Source organism: Procambarus clarkii, chromosome 13 (genome assembly GCF_040958095.1).
Source record: "Procambarus clarkii isolate CNS0578487 chromosome 13, FALCON_Pclarkii_2.0, whole genome shotgun sequence".
NCBI lineage: Eukaryota > Metazoa > Arthropoda > Malacostraca > Decapoda > Cambaridae > Procambarus > Procambarus clarkii.
Window position 1 is genome coordinate 42,386,028 of NC_091162.1, and position 22,961 is coordinate 42,408,988.

Consider the following 22,961-nt stretch of genomic DNA (forward strand, 5'->3'; position numbering starts at 1 on the left):
TGCAAGTGCACTCTGCGTGACGGGAGATGTCTCCCATGAATGTGTCCAAGATGACGATTAAGCCATCCAAAAGGTCGCACGGGCATGAATAGCCCGTAAGTGGTGGCCCTTTTGAGCCATCACCAGTATCAATAGATGATACTGGAGATCTGTGGAGGTGCGACTGCACCCTGCGTGACGGGAGATGTCTCCCGGACTGTGGCTAAATGGCTGATTGATTGATGATGATTGATGAAGATTAAGCCACCCAAAAGGTGGCACGGGCATGAATAGCCCGTAAGTGGTGGCCCTTTTAAGCCATTACCAGTATCAAGAGCTGATACTGGAGATCTGTGGAGGTGCGAATGCACCCTGCATGACGGGAGATGTCTCCCTTGTGAATGTGTTAAGATGAAGATGAAGCAACCCAAAAGGTGGCACGGGCATAAATAGCCCGTAAGTGGTGGCCATTTTAAGCCATTACCAGTATCAGGAGCTGATACTGGAGATCTGTGGAGGTGCGAATGCACCCTGCATGACGGGAGATGTCTCCCTTGTGAATGTGTTAAGATGAAGATGAAGCCACCCAAAAGGTGGCACAGGCATGAATAGCTCGTAAGTGGTGGCCCTTTTGAGCCATCACCAGTATCAAGAGCTGATACTGGAGATCTGTGGAGGTGCGACTGCACCCTGCGTGACGGGAGATGTCTCCCGGACCAAGTGGTGACCAAATGGTGGCTAAATGGCTATAGAGGCTTTCATTTATATGCTGATGGAGGAACTAGGGGGGTCTCATGTTATGTCAAAAGTACCATACCTGCCGAGATAACTGGAATCCCTCAGAGATATAGAGGTATTGAAAGTATTAGCTTGCGGATACAATTAAAGGACCGAGAGTTAAATTTCATTAATCTATACATCTCTGATAGCTCCCTTGATTTACGATACTTGCCAGATTCCTTCTTTTCTGAAGATACACTTGTGGTAGGGGATTTTAATGCCAGACATCCAGCTTTAGGATCAAGGGGTAAAGCAAATAGGAATGGTTGCAGATGGTACCAGTTTTTGCAGGAACATGAAGATGTTCAACTGCTGGCCGAGCCCTCTCCTACTCATTTGAGGGGAGGGAGATTAGATTATGCTTGTTTAATAAATGCTGAGGGCATAGAGGGGAATTGTCTTACTGTGGATGAAATGCTAAGTGATCATTTTGCATTACAAATACAGCTTAAACTAGATAAAAAGCATGCCTGCCTTCAGAGGAAAAGGTTAAAGTTTAATGAGGAAGAATTAAGGGGTCTTGTTGGCCATATTAAGTCTTGGTATGATACTTATAAGCCGGTTTCGACAGAAGCATTTTATGAAGATTTACTTAAGGAGGTAGATGTATTTAATGCAACATTGAACCGGAAACCATCTAGTATAAAAAGGCATCCACCCAGAAAAGAAAATTATACACATGACAAGATGCTTAAGGGGTGGACATTAACAATGAGGAGAGCTCACAGGGATTGGAATAGGAATGGTAGGACTGAGGAAGGGAAGCATGCTTTACTGGCAGTTGCTAGGCTGTGTGGGGAGAAGAGAAAGGAAATTAGGAGCAAGTATTGGCAGGAATTTGCAGAGAAAGTTGGGAGTAACAGAAACTTGAAGGAAATCTGGCAAGACGTAAATGAAATAAGGGGTAAAAAGCACAACTTTGTTGCACATCCAGACCCGCAAGGAATTGCAAATGGGCTCGTAAATAAATGGGCGGAAGCTGCCAAACTTAGTTCATTACCCGCTGTAACGAGAGAGTCATTAGATTCTTGGAAAGATCTAAGAAAGGATTTTATACTTATAGCAGGTAACAGTGGTGATGTCACTTGCACAGGTATTACCAGAGAAGAACTAATAACGGCGATTAAAGTTGGGAAATCTACCGCACCTGGGGAGGATGGAGTATCTTATGAAATACTTAATGAACTTGCCACTATGACGAAAAGCCCATTTTTAGACCTCTTTAATATTAGTTATAAAGAGGGCAGTATTCCCAGTAAATGGAAAAAAGCTATGATCATCCCTATCGTAGGGATGATCGTACTAACCAGTTGTACGAACCAGTTGTACGAACATCCCAGTTCGTACAACTGGTTAGAAATGTTAAAAAAGAGATAAGGAAAGCAAAAAGAAACTATGAAGTTCGCATAGCAGGGCAAGCAAAGACAAATCCTAAAGGGTTTTTTCAGTTATATCGTACTAAGACTAAGGAAAGGATAGGTCCATTAAAAACTGAGACAGGTCAAATAACAGATAGTGATGAAGAGATGAGTAGTATTTTTAATAAATATTTTGTATCTGTATTTACTAAAGAGGAACTTAACAATATGCCTTCAGCCGAACAAGTCTATGTGGGTGGGGACGAGGACAGGTTGACGAGTTTAGCAGTTACCAGGGAGGATGTTCTTAAACAAATAGTAAAACTCAAACCAAACAAATCCCCAGGGCCGGATGAAGTGTTTGCTAGGGTGCTTAAAGAATGCAAAGAGGAGCTTTGTGACCCACTGTCAACCATATTTAATAAATCAATAGAGTCAGGCAGAGTGCCAGAGTTTTGGAAAGTTGCTAATGTGATACCAGTTTTTAAGAAAGGAGATAGATCACTTGCGTCTAACTATCGACCAATTAGCCTAACGTCTATTGTGGGAAAGTTACTCGAATCTATAATAGCAAATAAAATTCGTCTTCATCTTGAAAAACATAAATTAATAATTGAGTCGCAACATGGTTTTATAAATGGCCGTTCATGTTTAACAAATTTGTTATCTTTTTATTCTAGCATTGTTGAGGCAGTTGATAGTGGTAAGGATTGCGATGTTGTATACCTTGACTTTAGCAAAGCTTTTGATACAGTGCCACATGAAAGACTGATTAAAAAAATAGAGTCTCATGGTATTGGGGGTGCTATATTAAGCTGGATTAGGGCATGGCTATACCAAAGGAAACAGAGAGTTAGTATAAATGGAATCAAGTCAGAGTGGGAAAATGTTGTAAGTGGAGTGCCTCAAGGCTCTGTCCTGGGACCTCTGTTGTTTATAATATATATAAATGATTTAGATTCAGGTTTGAGTAGCAACATTTGCAAATTTGCCGATGATACGAAAATCGGTAGGGAAATTAATTCGGAGGAGGACTCACTATCACTTCAAGTTGATCTAGATAGGGTTTTGAAATGGTCAAAGGATTGGCAGATGCAGTTTAATGCTGATAAATGTAAAGTTCTGAGGTTAGGTAATGATGATAGAGTTACAAGATACGAGCTAGATGGTGTTGTGATTGCGAAGTCGGATTGCGAAAGGGATCTGGGAGTTATGATTAGTAAGAATTTAAAACAAAAGGATCAATGCATAAATGTTCGTAATAAGGCAAATCGGACACTTGGATTTATTAATCGCAGCGTTAGTAACAAGACACCTGGTGTGGTTCTCAAGCTATATCTTGCTCTAGTTAGGCCCCATTTAGATTATGCAGTTCAGTTTTGGTCGCCATATTATAGAATGGATATAAATTCACTTGAACGTGTCCAGCGTAGGATGACTAAGTTAATTCCCCAAATTAGAAATCTTTCATATGAAGAAAGATTAACAAAGCTTAAATTGCATTCACTGGAAAGGCGAAGAGTTAGGGGTGACATGATAGAGGTTTACAAGTGGATGAATGGACATAACCGGGGGGATATTAATAGGGTATTAAAAGTATCAACACAGGACAGAACACGAAACAATGGATATAAATTGGATAAGTTTAGATTTAGGAAAGACTTGGGTAAATACTGGTTCAGTAACAGGGTTGTTGATTTGTGGAACCAATTGCCGCGTAACATTGTGGAGGTGGGGTCCCTCGATTGTTTCAAGCACGGGTTGGACAAGTATATGAGTGGGATTGGGTGGTTATAGAATAGGAGCTGCCTCGTATGGGCCAATAGGCCTTCTGCAGTTACCTTTGTTCTTATGTTCTTATGTTCTTATGTTCTATCCCTAAAGCCAATGGAGAGTATAGACCTGTGTCTTTAACCTCGTGTTTTTGTAAAATGATGGAGAGGATCATTTTAAATAGACTTTTATATATAATAGGTGATCAGCTGTCTAGTAATTTGTTCGGGTTCCTCAAAGGAAAAAGTACCTCTGATTGTATTATTAAATGTCTAGCTAATGAAAATGATTATTATAGAATTTTCATTGATTTACAAGGAGCTTTTGATAAAGCCAACAAAGAGGTTATTTTATATGAATTAGCTAGTCTTGGTGTTAAAGGGAAATTATTGCGCTGGATAGGGGATTATCTTTACGAAAGGAAGGCTCAGGTGTGGTATCAAGGTTGTATGTCAGGTGTGAGGTCTTTTGAACTCGGCACACCTCAGGGAGGAGTGTTGAGTCCCACCCTGTTTAATGTACTAATGAATAAGATAGCATCTGAGAGATACTCAAATGGGGTAACTCCGATCATATATGCCGATGATATTTTGTTTCAGGGCAAAGATATTTCAAAGGTTCAAACAGTGTTGGACAATTTCGGAAACCTGTGTCACCATATGGGATTGGTGGTTAATGAAAACAAAACTAAGTTTGAATGTAGAAGTAGGAGCCCCATTGTTTTGAAAATAAACGATAAAAATATAGAGAGAGTTAATATATATAAATATTTAGGCATATATGTTGGATATACCCATGAGAGTTTGGAAGCTGAGATGAACAGACTGATGGGTCAATGTCGGAAGAGATTACAACCTCTGAAGGCTTTGGCATGCTGTGGAAAGGGAGTGGGAGTCCCTGTGCTACGAATGTTATACTTGAGTACTGTAAGATCTCTTATTGATTATGCTGCACCTGTCATTTCTTGTTTTGGTAAAGGTAGGATGGGCAAGTTGGAGAAGGTACAAAATGAAGCAATGAGAATTATCTTAGGATACCCAAGAAATGCTATGATTGAGATAATGAGGATGGAGTTGAATCTGCAGAGTATTGGGGATAGAATTTCAGAGATAAATGTAGCCTCTGCCATTAGATTAATGAGAGATGGGGGAGCTAATGAATTAATCCTCTCGGTTCAAAAGGTGGAAAGTAGTGAACAGTGTATGATGAAGAAGAGAGTATATATGAATAAATTATGTTATAATGTTATAAAGTATGATGTTATTACAGAGTGTGTTGCTGTGCCCAAGAGAAAATTTACACCACCATGGGAGGATTGTAATGTAGATGTAGTAATTACTCCCTTGCATAAGAAAAAAAGTATGTATGAAATAGGAGACTTGAGGGCAACATATGATTGTATAATTAGAAAACTGCCTACGGAAAACACTCTACATGTATATTGTGATGGGTCAGTAGCTAGGGATGGGAAGGCAGGATGTGGAGTCTTGATCAGGGAGTACACTGACATCGGCACTGTAGATACTGTTATTGGACGCCGCTTAACTGACAATGTCTCTTCAACGCAGGCGGAACTCCAAGGAGTATTAGCAGGATTACAGGAAGTAGTCAAATGTGGTAAAAATGCTTGCTTCTTTATTGACAGCAGAGGAGCGTTAGAGTCTTTAAATAGCAGACGCCCAGTATATCAGAATATTGTGATAGAGTGTAGAGAGAATGTTAAGAGACTAGAAAAAACTGGGTATAAAGTAAGATTCATGTGGATCCCTTCACATGTGGGAATACTGTTGAATGAGGTAGTTGATGACATAGCGAAGAGAGCCACTGAAAAAACTCTTGTTGATGTTGTATGTCAGTTAACCTTGAAACAAATAAAAACAAGACTCAAGGTGATTCAGGAGGGTGAAGAAATGATAAAGAGAATGGCAATGGTGGACAGTAGTAACACACTTAAGAATTATTCAATAATAAATACAAATTCGTCCTTCACTTATGGTAAAGGAAAGTCTACTTGGAAGGATTCAATTTACATGAGATTACGATTAGGATATAAATATATCTGGCAATACGGTGTTGATGTCAGTGAAAAAGATAAGGAGTGTAAATTATGTAGTATGCCGTACGCCCACACCTTAGAACATTATGTATTAGAGTGTTAACTTATTGAAAAATATAGAAATAAGGAAATAAATAGTGTACCACATCAAATTGTTTGGATGTGTGATAATGGTATAATAGACAGTATACTTAGGAGCTACAAGAATTTTTCCCCAAGAATGTAACAATTATATGCTGTACTTGCTGTATTATATGTTAAATGGGATTCTTGTACTATTATATGTCTATTTATACTCACTGAATTTGTGCGCCCCTTGAGGGACTTGAAGTAGAGGGGGTAGAAATAGCCTAAGCTACTCTATCCCTTTGAGATGTATTTATTGCTTATCTCAATAAACATACTTGAACTTGAACTTGAGAACCTAAAATCTCAGGCTATCGAGGCTTCTTCCTTCCATGGATCAATGGGCAATCCAGGGGATGTGTAATCTCTGTAAAATGTGACCTGATCTCCAAGTCCATAACCAGCCCACCCAATTGTGGAGCAGGGACAGAGGTAATGGGAGTTACCATTGAGCTAAAACACGACAAACATGAAGTGTTCAATGTGTACAGGTCTCCACATGCCGAAATGGATCTCTCTGTGTTATTTGGACACGCGACAACAACAAACACGATCATTTGTGGAGATTTTAATGCCCATCATCGATTGGCACTGGGCTCGAACAGAACAAATGAAGCCGGCATTCACATTACACATCTACTGGACCAGCTTCCAGAAATACAAATCCTAAACAAGAATGAACCTACCCACATCCAAGGAGGCAGATTAGACCTAACCTTCGTTTCAGCCTCCCTAAGAGATGCAGCAACATGGTCAGTTGAGCCCACACTCACAAGCGACCACTATGGGGTCAAAATTGATCTTCAGTTAGACCTACCCACCCCACCTCCGCCTCCATCTGAAGCTTGGAACTTTGCTTTAGCAAACTGGGACCGATTTCAAAACTTCATTTCAGAGTGGCAAAGAAACTATGATCTTCCCGAAGACATTAATCAGGCAGAACAAGAATTTGTCAAAGCGATTCAAAGTGCAGCCAACCACTCAATCCCACTGAAAAAACAGTCCACCGGACACCATATAGATCATTGGTACTATTGCGAACGTGTCAAGGAACTCAACCATAGACTCAACAGAACAAGAAAGCTATACAAAAAGCAGCCAAGTGACCGCAACAGGATCTTACTTTGTGAGGTCAAGGAACATGTGCATTGAGAGACCAGACAAATAAAAGAACAAAAGTGGCTGGAATGGTGTTCACACCTGAATGAACACACCTCTCTCGGAGAGATGTGGCAGCAAATTCACCGAGCCAAAGGGAATAAAACACCTAAAGCTCCACACCCCAAGGATCCTCAACAGGAAGCCGAAGTACTGGCAACCAGGTTTGCAGAGAGCAGCCAGCAATGAACTTCCACCAGATGTATTAGCAGTACAGACCGGACTAGAGGAAGAAAGGTGGCACAGAATCCTTACAGCATGTGAAGAAGTCTCTGACACTAATGCCCCCTTCACACTGGATGAGCTCAATCGGGCTAAGAAAAACTCCAAGGATACATCCCCTGGAGCCGACAAAATAACCTATAAAATGATTAGAAACCTCGGCCCAGAGGGAGACGCTGCATACCTAAGGTTAATTAATTTAGCCTGGACTTCTCAAACTAGACCTTCTGCTTGGAATAGAGCAGACAGAGTGCCGATCCCAAAACCCAAAGATCCAGTTAATCCCAGGCCCATCTCTCTCCAAAGCCGTGCAGCCAAGACGGCTGACAGAATGGCACTCAACAGACTGGAGTGGAAAATGCCTAAACTGCACCATGATATGTATGCCTATAGAAGAAGGGTTGGCACAGTGGAATGTATTACAACTCTGTTAGCCCACTTGAATGACAGACCAGGATTGCTGATATTCCTGGACCTCGAAAAAGCCTTTGAACTGGCTAGCGCCCCAGCTATTCTCTGCTGCCTCATTGACAAAGAGGTCAGTGGCAACTTGCTCTCCTGGACCAAAAACTGTCTCATAAACAGAGAAGCAAGAGTAAAACTTCATGGCACAGTCTCTGAGTACAAAAGACATGAAAATGGTACACCGCAAGGAGGTATTCTTAGCCCTCTTCTCTTCAACTGTTTAATGGAAAGAATAATGAGGTTGAAACTCCCACATCACTGCAGGCTGCTAAACTACGCGGACGACTTTGTCATCATCATAAAAGGAAGGGATGCGGCGCGCCTTGCACCCAAATGCTTAGACTCCATCAGTAAAGAGGCAAAACAGATTGGGATCAAACTCAACCCTTCAAAGTCAAAGGCCATGCCCATAAAAATAGCGAAGCCCAACAACCAACTCACAGTACAGGATCAACCAATTGAATGGGTCGACACCTATCAGTATCTAGGAATCATCCTGGACACACACATAAATTTTAATGCTGAGGTCACTTACTTGAGAGAGCGAACTGCGGCCCGGACGGCAATCCTCAGGTCACTAACCTCCCTTTCTGGAGGAGCCAATCTGCAAGTCCTTCGCACATACTATGTACAGGCAGTCAAATCAGTGATCGATTATGCCGCACCTGCACTCACAAATCTATCACACCAACAGTGGAAAAAGCTTGAAGTTGCCCAAAACAATGCTATGAGAGCTGCACTGGGAGCCCCCATGTGGACCAGGCTTGAAACTCTTAGACTGGAGACGGGTTTGCCCTCTCTACAAGAAAGAATATCACAAAGGACAGCTACAATTGTCAGTAAGATAATTATTTCTTCTGATCCAATCCCAGTACGGCAGGCCTTGGTGGTTGGACTAGGCCAAAACAATGGAAACTCTTGGGTTGCAAGAGCAGGAAAAGTCCTAAACAGACTACATTTAAAAAACATGATTCTTGATAGAGAGGGTGATCATCCACACCCAAATTACACTCCTTCCGCGCCGTGGGAAGAGCCTACTTTCAAAATAGTAATAGAAAGTCTCCCAATGAAAAAGGCTGCCTATGATCCGACAATCCTAAGGCGCGTAATAGAAGAGCAAATGTATAGCATAGCAGTAGCAGGAGCCACCCACATCTTCACAGACGGATCGGTGGACACAGAATATGAGAGTGCTGGCGCTGCTCTTTGCACGGCCAGCGTACAGGCATATTGGAGACTGGGAGGACTAGTATCATCAACCCAAACTGAGCTGTTTGCCATACAACAGACATTCGCATATGTGATTGCACAAAACACTCAAAATGCAATCATACACACAGACTCAAAATGCAATCATACACACAGACTCAAAGGCTGCACTTCAAATACTAGGACAAAAACAGTGGAAAGATAATGTGAAAATAATTACCACCATTTTGTATCTTGGAGCAGTCGCTAAAGGCAAAGGACTCAACATAACTTTAAACTGGATCCCATCCCATATTGGAATCCCATTAAATGAAAAAGCTGATGAAATTGCTAAATTGGCAACTCGTCATCCAGTGATACATAAAACAATTCAACCCAGCCTAGAGAACACCATTTGGTCACCATTTGGTCCGGGAGACATCTCCCGTCACGCAGGGTGCAGTTGCGCCTCCACAGATCTCCAGTATCATCTTTTGATACTGGTAATGGCTCAAAAGGGCCACCACTTACAGGCTATTCATGCCCGTGCCACCTCTTGGGTGGCTTAATCTTCATCATCATCATCTCATCACACGGGAGACATCTCCCGTCACGCAGGGTGCAGTCGCACCTCCACAGATCTCCAGTATCAGCTTTTGATACTGGTAATGGCTCAAAAGGGCCACCACTTACGGGCTATTCATGCCCGTGCCACCTTTTAGGTGGCTGAATCTTCATCAATCAATCATCAGTCTGTTTAGTGTTTCACGGGAGACATCTCCCGTCACGCAGGGTGCAGTCGCACCTCCACAGATCTCCAGTATCATCTATTGATACTGGTGATGGCTCAAAAGGGCCACCACTTACGGGCTATTCATGCCCGTGCCACCTTTTGGATGGCTTAAGCGTCATCTCTCTCTCTCTCTCTCTCAATTATCACCATCACCACCATTTGGTCACCACTTGGTCCGGGAGACATCTCCCGTCACGCAGGGTGCAGTCGCGCCTCCACAGATCTCCAGTATCAGCTCTTGATACTGGTAATGGCTCAAAAGGGCCACCACTTACGGGTTATTCATGCCCGTGCCACATAATCAGCCTAGAGAACATAAAAAACATCATCACCAAAAAACTCTCACATCTCAACAAAGCCTACCTACACCAGAGAATAGCTGAAGGTTCGCCATCTGCAACATGGTATCTTCAGGCAACCCAAATTAGAAAGGTTAAATATCCCAAAAGGAATCTACAGGGAAATAGCAGTTAGGTTATATAGACTACGTCTAGGTTACAGATGCAACTGGGAGATTGGTGAACCCCGACAGAGAGAGTGCATCTTCTGCCAAACTGTCACAGAAAAGCCATTACTTCACTATCTTCTGGAATGTGAAGCAACCAATGACCTTAGAAGAGCTTTAAGAGTTCCTGAATCATGCAGTGGCCACCCTTAAGCCATCAACGCAGCCACTCTCCTGGTCAACAAAGGTGTCCAGCAGCTGGACACCCTCATAAAGACTGTGAAGCAGTATCCTCCCCCGCGATAACAGCTTGATGGTTAAATGCAAATTCAGAATACTGAGAAAAAAAATTGTACCACTTACGGGCTATTCATGCCCGTGCCATCTCTTGGGTGGCTTAATCTTCATCAATCGTCAATCAATCAGTATTCCCACAGAGGACGGGAGAGACATCTCCCGCCAACACATCACAAGGCGCAGTGTGGTCACAATGAGACCCAAACGTCTTAAGGTCAGAGCTACTCCACTTGACGGTCATGCTATGGGAAGAAGCAATACTTTAAAGGTCCTGAAGGACGTAACTGGCCTCAAACCCGCTGACATTAGCCAGGAAGGTGAAGATATCGTGCTCTACTTTTCATGTGAAGAGGAGCTAGAAAAACTCCTCACTAACGATGCCTTTCTTCGCAAAGAGCACTACCTACATCCTCACTTCCCACGTCAGTTCCTGGCCGGAAGAACTGTTTTTACCAGCAGGACTAGCCGGTGGATCGCTGAGCGACCTCAACATCATATCAAAAACAATATCGAGGACGAAAATCCAAACCTGTCGGTATTCAACCTAGTTCTGCAACACCGACAAAACAATAATGAAGATTACTTTCACCACCATAGGCTGCCACACAAGGATTCTACTGCTTCGGCCTAAAAATACCACCCCACCAAATAAAAAAAGAACGATACCATGAGATCCAGCAGTGCTTTAAGTGCTACGAGCTCTCCCACCCGACCAACAAGTGTCAGCACCCTGTCCAGAGGTACAGCCTGTGCGCACTGGACCATCACTACTCCATATGCAAGGCAACAGTCCATCACTGCTTGCTCTGTAATGGCAATCACCAAGAACAATAAGAACAAAGGTAACTGCAGAAGGCCTATTGGCCCATACGAGGCAGCTCCTATTTATAACCACCCAATCCCACTCCTATACCTGTCCAACCCGCGCTTGAAACAATCGAGGGACCCCACCTCCACTACGTTACGCGGCAATTGGTTCCACAAATCAACAACCCTGTTACTGAACAAGTATTTACCCAAGTCTTTCCTAAATCTAAACTTATTCAATTTATACCCATTGTTTCGTGTTCTGTCTTGTGTTGATACTTTTAATACCCTATTAATATCCCCTTTGTTATGTCCATTCACCCACTTGTAAACCTCTATCATGTCACCCCTAACTCTTCGCCTTTCCAGTGAATGCAACTTAAGCTTTGTTAATCTTTCTTCATATGAAAGATTTCTAATTTGGGGAATTAACTTAGTCATCCTACGCTGGACACGTTCAAGTGAATTTATATCCATTCTATAATATGGCGACCAAAACTGAACTGCATAATCTAAATGGGGCCTAACCAGAGCAAGATATAGCTTAAGAACCACACCAGGTGTCTTGTTACTAACGCTTCGATTAATAAATCCCAGTGTCCTATTTGCCTTATTACGAACATTCATGCATTAATCCTTTTGTTTTAAATTCTTACTAATCATAACTCCCAGATCCCTTTCGCAATCCGACTTCGCAATCTCAACACCATCTAGCTCATATCTTGTAACTCTATCATCATTACCTAGCCTCAGAACTTTACATTTATCAGCATTAAACTGCATCTGCATCTGTATATGAGTGGGATTGGGTGGTTATAAATAGTACCTGCCTCGTAAGGGCCAAAAGGCCTACTGCAGTTACCTTGTTCTTATGGTATTAAAAGTATGAACACAAGACAGAACACGAAACAATGGGTATAAATTGGATAAGTTTAGATTTAGGAAAGACTTGGGTAAATACTGATTTAGTAACAGGGTTGTTGATTTGTGGAATCAATTATCGCGTAACATGGAGGAGGTGGGGTCCCTCGGTTGTTTTAAACGTGAGTTGGACGTGTATGTCAGTGGGATTGGATTATTATAAATAGGAACTGCCTCGTATGGGCAGGCCTTCTGCAGTTACTTTTGGTCTTATGTTCTTATACATACATACATACATACATACATACATACATACATACATACATACATACATACATACATACATACATACATACATACATTTTGTATTGATTATTATTTACATTTTTTTTTACAAAATGAATTACCATTTTGCCTAAACTGAGGACTTCAATTAATTCTTATTAAAGTGAGGATAATGCTGGTATTCACTGTCACGCAGGACAGAGGGTCATACGCAAGACAATAAGTCTAAACTGTATTCTGAAGCACATATCATGGTTACAATCAATGTTTTAATTAATGTTTGAATATGTGAAAACAACTTTCTATTATGCACTGCCACACAAGGACAGGGATGGGTTCATACGTGATGCAGCTTAGAAGTAATATATATAAAATTGTTCTTCATTCTATAAAATGGATAAGCAAGTTTTGCATAAAATGTTAGCATGTCGTCCAAAACACCTGAGTCAATGAAACATTTACACAGTTTGTGGTACAATAGGCCAAGAGGTCTAAAGTCTTTTACGGTTTCGCTTTCAGCAACATAGTGTTCTAGTGAATGCATTAAAGGTTTATCACAGAGTTTACAATCTGAGTATTCTGGTAGTGGCTTAGCCTCACTAACCTGCCAGATGTGTCTTTAGCCAAGGCGAATTTGCGCAATGACTACATCCCATTGCCTGATGAAATTCTTTCAATTCATCGAATGAACCAATAGGCCTAAAATTCCAATCTTTCTTACATTGTTAAATTAGTACTCTAATGAGTTTGTGTAGATATATATAGGAGCTGCCACGTATGGGCTAATAGACCCTTTGCACTTTCCTTGATTCTTGTGTTAAGCTTAATAGGCTTCCTAGTCCAGACAATGAAATCGGTGTCAAACCACCACCCACCTGACCTAGTGTGTTTAAAGTAAGGAGAAACTGGCGTCTCTCTCGGTCCACACACTTGGTCCGGGAGACATCTCCCGTCACGCAGGGTGCAGTTGCACCTCCACAGATCTCCAGTATCTGCTCTTGATACTGGTAATGGCTCAAAAGGGCCACCACTTACGGGCTATTCACGCCCGTGCCACCTTTTGGATGGTTTAATCGTCATCTTGGACACATTCATGGGAGACATCTCCCGTCATGCAGAGTGCACTTGCACCTCCACAGATCTCCAGTATCAGCTCTTGATACTGGTGATGGCTCGAAAGGGCCACCACTTACGAGCTATTCATGCCCGTGCCACCTTTTGGGTGGCTTCATCTTCATCTTCTTCATCTGTTTAAAACACGGGAGACATCTCCCGTCACGCTGGGTGCAGTCGCACCTCCACAGATCTCCAGTATACTGGAGATACTGGTGATGGCTCAAAAGGGCCACCACTTACCATTCATGCCCGTGCCACCTATTGGGTGGCTTCATCTTCATCTTAAACACATTCACAAGGGAGACATCTCCCATAATGCAGGGTGCATTCGCACCTCCACAGATCTCCAGTATCAGCTCTTGATACTCGTAAATGGCTTATAAAGGCCACCACTTACGGGCTATTCATGCCCGTGCCACCTTTTGGGTGGCTTAATCTTCATCAACATCATCAGCGTCTCTCTCACAAAGGCTCACCATAGCCCGTGCTACATGGACACTTCCTTCTGAGTAGCTAAATCTAAAGCAGCAAACAACGTCGTTGTCTCAGTTGATGACCAACTGCTGAGTGTAGAAGCACCAGTGTCCTCCACAGTGGCCCATGGCGGCACACAACTTCACCAGTAAGCACCACAATTAATTATTCGACCTTTTATTTGTTTATTTTAAATGAAGGCCTTTTTACACACTGTTATATGTTAATATTATCTCAATTTTCATCTTGAACATATCCAACTTTTTCCTTTGTATAGGCTCAACACAGACATTTTATCTTTTGAAAAATATATTTATAGAAAAATGTGTATTAACAGAATTAGTATAATTTACGTATATATTATATATTTAATAACGTTTCACAATTTCCGAGTTAACGTTTCGCTTTTGTGTGCAACAGCGATGGGGTGGTTCCTGATTGAGCGAATGGCTAGGATGCTGTACTTGGTCCACCCGAGCAGGTCAACCTTCAGGCATATTGAAGAAGTCCCCGAATACGTTCAAGAGGTACCTTTATTGTTAACATTTGCATCATATTGACTAAATCAACTACATAATCGAAATATTTCTGCATGTAAGTTCGCATCTAAATGTCAGCTAAGATGTGAGTTTAGTATATTAACATAAGACAGCTATAATAAATCTGTGTATTTCAGGCAGTTCCACTGGTCGTAACGATTGTCTTTGCGGAGGTGATAGCGCGCTACCTGATGGGCCGCCCTGCCAGAGTCAACCAAGTTTTCTCGTCTTTTGGAATTGGCATCCTTCACGAGTCTGCAGGGTAAGGGAGGGAACGCACTGTGTTGCGTTCGGAGGGAGGCTTAAAGGTTCTAAATAGTAATAATAATATGTATGTTTAACATGTACTGTTAAGTACATGAGTACTTAACTTCGAAGAAAATTAATTTCATGAACGTCTGTGCTTTCAGATTAGTGACTGCATCGTTTGGTGTGGCAAGCTACCAGATGCTCTACCAGTACCGCCTGTGGGAACTACCCTGGGACTCGCCTTATACCTGGTTTGGCGCCTTCATATTCGTTGACTTCTGCTACTATTGGATCCACAGAGCTAACCATGGTATGTAAAACGTTAACTGTTATCTTGGTCAATTATCTATGTAAAGGTAGTGTGCGATATTAAGCTGTCCGGCTGACAACACATACCATCATTAAACTCATTATTTGTTTCTCCACCTTCAGAACTGAATGTCCTTTGGGCAATACATCAGGTCCACCACTCTTCTGAAGACTTCGACTTTGCCACGGCGACACGCATATCAATGTTCCAGCGACCCGCCAATATGTGTTGCTACCAACCTCTGGCTCTACTAGGATTTCCGCTACCCTCTGTCGTTGTCCACATTGCTTTAAATTATGTGTTCCAGATTTGGGTGCATACAGAGTACATTGGCAGCCTCGGACCAATAGGCTGGATTTTCATGACACCTTCCCATCATGGTAGGTCTGGTGCAATGCGTCTACTTTTTTATGCCTCCAAACCCGCATAATGCCTCCGTTCGTTTGTAACTAATGAGATATTAGTAGAATCATTTTATCTGAAAGATTTATGTTTAGCATAATACTTTAACAGACTAATTGTTTATATCCAGGAGCTAACAAGTGGTGCCTGGATAAAAACTACGCCAGTGCGTTAATCATCTGGGACCGCATCTTTGGCACCTTTGAGGGAGAGAGAGACCAGGAGGAGATAGTCTACGGCTTGACACAGCAGCCCCAGACCCATAACGTTCTCTGGCATCAGGTATGTTATCAACTATTTTACTCAGTTTGCCGAACTCATGCATAAGCATGTACGATAGAGGAATATCTTTTAACTAGTGGATACTTAATACTTAAAAATAAGTATTTTTAAGTATACAAATAAAATATAAAAAATAAGTATTAATTTAAATAAGTACTCTAAATATTTTTACTATACTCTAAATATTTTTACTATACTCTAAATATTTAATAAATATTTAAATATTAAATATTTAATAAATATTTAAATATTAAATATTTATTAAATATTTTTTCTGTACACTTTTGTTTTATTGTACAGAAATTCATAAATTCATTCATAACATTTGTCCATCTGATATAAATATAGCTCTTATGTATACCGTGCTTGGAGTTTCCCCAATATTTTCTTGAACTCGCCATCATTTTGTGGTAAGCGGCCTTTGTAAATCTGTTTTACATATTAGAAATTTATCTGCACAGTTCTTCTACTTCGCTGAAGTTTACCGGAAGGCAAGAAGCATGAGCAGTTGGGGAGACTCACTGAGGTCTGTGTTCTACGGCCCCGGCTGGGTCCCGGGGACGCCTCGTCTAGGGGACCCTCTCACCTTCACCGACGTCCAGGCTCCCAGGCCCAAGTACGACCCCCAACTGCCACTGTGGAAATTTATGTATGTCTCCACTCACATGGCGCTGTCGTTCATCGCTCAACAGCTGATGTGCTTCAACTTCCAGGTAAGGCCTTTACAGTTTCTTGTCTCCATTTGCTCTTAATTCAGAGTTTTTGTCTTCATTACGCACCTTGTTTGCTAATTATTGACATTTAAACGAACAAAGTCCGTGATGGAGGCATGGGGAATTGTGTGAAACCCCAATTTGGGATCCTAGTGAGGGCAGTAGCACTCCCGGTTGCAATTCTTTTGACCATGTTCAGTTGACTAAGGCGAATTTGGGAATATCCCATGCGCTGGGTCGAATCCTCATCACGTCCCTTGTAGATTTGTTCATTTGATGTATTACATTATTGTGATTTCTGTGTGTATTCACATTTACTTCAACTATGCTCATAAATTTCAAATAAATTTATTGAGATAATTTAATACTTCCCACTGCCACGTCGGTTCCATCTGTTATGTATGTATGACCGAGGAACACCCTGCATCTGTCTGGTGACGTTTTCCTTTTGATACCTCAAATGACCCGGTCCCGTCTGGCATTGATCATTACAATTCGTTTCTCATCCCACTCTCGGTTTCACTTTTTACCTGTATTATAATTTCTTTTTATTGGTCCTCGCTCACCTGTAAAGGCCTGCACGCATAGCAGTCTCCCATTGGTTCTCCCAGCAGCCTCTCCTAAGGTTTCCCAAAGTCAAGAAAACTGTTAATTTAACGTGTCCTCACCTAACCAAAGGAACCAAATCAGAAAACGGGACAGTATTTCCCCACGAGCTTTCTTCCATTTTCTTGGCTTTTATAATGCATACGATGTTCTTTGTAAGAGAAGAGTTCTAAGAGTTCCCAGAGGTTCTCCTGTTGCTGAGGCAAACCGCCTTCTCCATATTCAGACAGACAATGTGATATTATTTGATCTTACTCAATTTGCTTAGCATGTGGTCACACATTCTCAAGAGCACTCCACGACACATCCGCCTAGCACCTAAGTCTGATACGACTACCGTCTTATCTTCACTTAGGGAGGCAGGCAAATTAATTCAGAATTTACAGCAAATTATATTAATCCCACAAGTTCAACCCATTTTTAGCTTTCTGATAATTTTAAATAATCAACGAAATTATGGGTCGAAGAAATGCTGGATGCATAATGTAAGTACATTATGAGGCCCTTGTGGGAACCGACCTGTGAGATTTATATTTATTTAATTTATATGAATTTATATTTACGTTAATTTATATACTTCGATAGCAATTTGTATAATGATAAGTGGACTGTATTTCTGCAATAATCTCATAATCTCACAAATCGATCCTCTACACATTAGGGGGGGTTTATTAATTGAATATATATATGCAGCCAATCAAACTACAGTAATAGCTACATACATTGATGAGGTTCCTTATCTTATAGTACAGCAGGTTAGTCCACCAGGTATAACTAGGGTGTAGACACCAAATTATCCTCTTTGAGGTAGCTTCCATATCACCCAGTAACTGGTGCACAAATCTTCCTTCCTCGTCTTGACCTTTAGTATGAGGCGATTTCGCGATCTAACCGGGTCACCCTATATCCTGACATTAATGGCCATAAATGAATGATAAACGGGTTTCGGATAGACTTAACTTGAATTGTAGACATCGTGTTGGAGATGGTACCTTTGGTTTCCATAACACTACGTCCAAGTAAAATTAACAGGAGCCGTATTTGCTCCCGTGTGAGCCTCTGGTCTCAATATAAACAATGGCTGTTTAACACTCCATTCTATTGACGTTACTGGCCGACATTGTCCAGAATGATAGGAGCCGAATTTGCTCCACACGTCTCGGAGGTGACACAACAATGGCTCCCTCCTTCCTCCCCGACGCCTGGCCTACTTTGTCCAGATTTCAGAAAGTGATAGAAGGGTCACATTTACTCTACTTTAATATTGATAATTAAGTTAATTTATATAAGATGTTTTTATGATGGTAAAGTCCAAAGACTAATGTATTTAAGAACAATTCCCAGCAGAATAGCTGGTGAATTATAATAGTATGTGGTGATGATATCCCGTTTTCTTTAGACGGTAATTCCACTAAAAGTTACGTTTTCTATGGGTAACTTGTTGGTAATACAGCTATTATCTGTATGATATTAAATGGTGTCGGATTTTCCGACATAATTCCCCAGGGGGCTGCTCACGGGTCGAAGTCCTCTTTAGAACAGACGAACACCGATACTCCTCCTTCGAATTATTAGATTAATTTGATGTTAGTAGTTAGTAATCACACATTTGTGTGTCTGTTCGTACAGGACGGATGTCCCGTACTAGAGTTGCAGGGGTTAGAAGTCTAATGCGATTTCATTTCCCTGTCAACTCTTGAAAGGCTAATATTCAAGCCTTATTACATATTATTTAACCCAGAAGACTGGATGTGATCAAGTACTACAGTCAAGTATGATTCAGGGACTGCAGTGAGATCAGTGACATTAGATATAACTTGAAGTTTCTTCAGGTAACTGGTCACTGATATATAAACACTGAGGCCCATGGAATTCATCTTGATTAAATAATAAATGTATCAAATCAGTCATCAGATTTATTGGGGTTTAATTTAGTTAATTGATTCAGAAGATTGAATAGCTCATCATTAAAGTAAAGTATGGTTCTGAGACTGCAGTGGGTTCAGTGACATTGGTCGCAGTGACTTGTAGCTGTTTTAGGCTACTGTTCACTGATTTGCCACTGAGGCCTCATGAACTCATCTTCAGCTTTAAATGATGATACTAACATCAACCCCTGTTACTATAGTCAGCTGTAATCTCCTTAGTATAATGCTACTGGAGAAATATAATCAGCTGACAAATTTAGGTTTCTATTGGTATTGTTTATCTGCAGGCATAGGTCTCCTCAGGCTTGATACTGGGCCTGAGAGTAATTTACCTCCTGCAGAGTTTAACATGGTTATACCCTGATATTTAGTAGGGCTACCAATGAATTGATGGTAGTAGTCTGTCCCCACAAGGACAGCCATTTGGCATTTGATTTGCTCAAATTTACCTGCAGCTGCTTGATAATAGCTTTCCAGGTCAGCATAATCAACTGTTGATTGTTGTGACAAATCTTCACATTTCTTGATCTGTCTTGTTAAGTGGCCTTTAAGACCTGCAAGGGTTCTTTTCATTCTCCCTGCATTATCCATACTGGCTAGTTGGTGAAGCCTTGTGGGGCTTGTACTTGGGCTGCTCATAATACTGAACAAACACTAATGGTAGCCTAGGGTAAATTCTGAACTCACTAGGCAATAATCCTACCTCTACTAGAGGTTAGCACTTAAAATTAATACACATTATATATATACAATCATACACACTAATAATTTGAGTGATAAACCAGTGTCACTGGAAGTACCTTTAGGTTAGCTCCTCTATATCACCCTAGGATGGAATAGACACTAATTAATCACTCAAAGGTGTAATGATCATAAGTAAATTATTATATATACACAACTCAACTCGAGTTGATAAAAATTACACCCAAAATAGGGCCTGGACCATTCATTAATGGTGTTAGATTATTGAATATAGTACAACTGACTATAGTAATAATGGGACTAGGATGAACGATAATAGTTCAACTAGTCAATGGTTAATATCCTACCCTGTTGTGGGTTGGCAATTAGTAAATATTATACTGTGATCACTAGTGCAATTTATATTAAATAATTCTCTATTTTGGAGAAATAATATACACAATTATTGTTAATAGCCTCTTAATTAGCCTCTATGAAACTTCTAATATTATCAAGAAGTATTAAATATTATTAGTGACCTCGCGAAATAAAGTCCACAAAATTCGTGGATAATCTCTCGCGAAATGTAACACCACGAAATCCGTGAACAATCTCGCGACACAGTCACTAATTTGGCTGGTTTCTATATTAGCGCTGTCATTTCACAGAATAACACGCCACCAAATCTGTGGGTGTGCATGAAACCGCTGACTAAGGCTTAACTGAACTGAGCGGGGCTCGTGAACTCGCACGAGTCAACGCCGCCGTCTTGACTGGCTTTGTTTAAATAACACTGCACTAGTATATTTAATGAATCCATAGGTCACTGGTTCGAATCCGGTTCGAAGGACCAAATAATGTGGGAACCGACCTGTGAGATTTATATTTATTTAATTTATATGAATTTATATTTACGTTAATTTATATACTTCGATAGCAATTTGTATAATGATAAGTGGACTGTATTTCTGCAATAATCTCATAATCTCACAAATCGATCCTCTACACATTATGGGGGGTTTATTAATTGAATATATATATGCAGCCAATCAAACTACAGTAATAGCTACATACATTGATGAGGTTCCTTATCTTATAGTACGGCAGGTTAGTCCACCAGGTATAACTAGGGTGTAGACACCAAATTATCCTCTTTGAGGTAGCTTCCATATCACCCAGTAACTGGTGCACAAATCTTCCTTCCTCGTCTTGACCTTTAGTATGAGGCGATTTCGCGATCTAACCGGGTCACCCTATATCCTGACATTAATGGCCATAAATGAATGATAAACGGGTTTCGGATAGACTTAACTTGAATTGTAGACATCGTGTTGGAGATGGTACCTTTGGTTTCCATAACACTACGTCCAAGTAAAATTAACAGGAGCCGTATTTGCTCCCGTGTGAGCCTCTGGTCTCAATATAAACAATGGCTGTTTAACACTCCATTCTATTGACGTTACTGGCCGACATTGTCCAGAATGATAGGAGCCGAATTTGCTCCACACGTCTCGGAGGTGACACAACAATGGCTCCCTCCTTCCTCCCCGACGCCTGGCCTACTTTGTCCAGATTTCAGAAAGTGATAGAAGGGTCACATTTACTCTACTTTAATATTGATAATTAAGTTAATTTATATAAGATGTTTTTATGATGGTAAAGTCCAAAGACTAATGTATTTAAGAACAATTCCCAGCAGAATAGCTGGTGAATTATAATAGTATGTGGTGATGATATCCCGTTTTCTTTAGACGGTAATTCCACTAAGTTACGTTTTCTATGGGTAACTTGTTGGTAATACAGCTATTATCTGTATGATATTAAATGGTGTCGGATTTTCCGACAGCCCTACAAGAATATTTAGAATTAATATTACATTTAATAGAGCAGAATTAGTTTAGATTTATCGTAAATCAAAGTTATTTATGTAATTAGTGTCGGGTAATGTAGTAATATATATTATTTGTGTCCCTCAGATATTATCCTTGGAGGCGGTTGTGACGTGCCAGATCTTCATATTCGTGACAGTGGGTGTGATGTCAGCCATGTATGATGGGTGGTTGTGGGCGCCAGTGGTAGAGGCTGTGCGCTGTGCTGCTGTGATAGCCTACTCCTCCACCACATCCATTACTGCCATCCCAGATGTGGACACTGCCCTCTTGCTCTACTTTACTGCTTCCTTTACCCTCTGGATCTCAAAAGCACTAACCATAGTCCTAGGCACTAACCTAACCAATAAGACCCTGCAGAACATACCGAAATTATAACATCTCGAATTAGGAGCCTTTCCATGCAGATCGAAATGATTTCCATACAAATCGAAATGCTAAATTGTTCTTGTATTCTCTTTAATGAATCTACCATATCAAACTGGTATCATTTAAATTTTGCCTTCATTATCTCACATTTGCTGATAACAGTAGTTTTGTACCTGAATGGAATACAGGCAATTTAATTCTTTCACACAATTCCACATTCGGGAGTAATAATTCAGAAGAGAAGTTGTAATTGTGAATTCAAATTATATAATGCATTTACTGTCTGAATTAGTACTTAATTGTCTAGGAAATTTCATAAACACCCTACGTTTGAATGGTCATCTGCCGGTTAACTAGAAGCCTACTAATTACCTGATGGCCTCATGTATGACAGTTTGATTTTAATTCTCCAGCTGATGACTTTAATATCTGTTAGGATTAAGTTATTTTGTTGGATTAATTATTACTTAGGTGAATAATATTTCGAGCAGATGCTCTTTTGTAAATGGTACATAGTAAATGGTGCATTGTAAATTATTACTTAGATTAGGTGAATACAGTGTAAATGTCACCGATAACCCGGTGTGGTATTATTCGGTAAATAAAAGCCATGTGGATCACCAGTTTGTTTCTCTTCCCACCCAATTATAACAATATCAAACTTACAACTACAACTTATGTTCATTATTTCTCAGGAAGCAAATAGTCTTGAGCCCAGTCTTACTTGAATTTCGATTTTGTCCTGCAGCCTAACAGTTATTAAAGTTATGTATAAATAAATGACACACAATGTCAACATTCAGCCAGAAC

The 22,961-nt window shown here is 40.7% G+C and overlaps 1 protein-coding gene across 1 annotated transcript; it reads left to right on the forward strand.

The window, feature by feature from the left end:
- Positions 1–14,605: 14,605 nt before the first annotated feature.
- On the forward strand, positions 14,606–22,611 carry LOC123757331 (alkylglycerol monooxygenase-like). The gene is made up of 7 exons (XM_045740898.2): positions 14,606–14,710; positions 14,860–14,984; positions 15,133–15,281; positions 15,404–15,661; positions 15,814–15,965; positions 16,427–16,678; positions 21,870–22,611. Exons 1-7 carry the CDS (start codon positions 14,606–14,608, stop codon positions 22,158–22,160), a joined length of 1,332 nt encoding a protein of 443 aa, XP_045596854.2. The 3' UTR covers positions 22,161–22,611.
- The last annotated feature ends 350 nt before the right edge of the window (positions 22,612–22,961 follow it).

Excerpts from the sequence above, each read along its gene's own strand:
- LOC123757331 (XM_045740898.2), top strand. The coding sequence starts at position 14,606 with ATGGGGTGGTTCCTGATTGAGCGAATGGCTAGGATGCTGTACTTGGTC. Across the intron at positions 14,711-14,859 it reads TCCCCGAATACGTTCAAGAG|GCAGTTCCACTGGTCGTAAC; the intron begins GTACCTTTATTG and ends TGTGTATTTCAG. Across the intron at positions 16,679-21,869 it reads TGATGTGCTTCAACTTCCAG|ATATTATCCTTGGAGGCGGT; the intron begins GTAAGGCCTTTA and ends TGTGTCCCTCAG.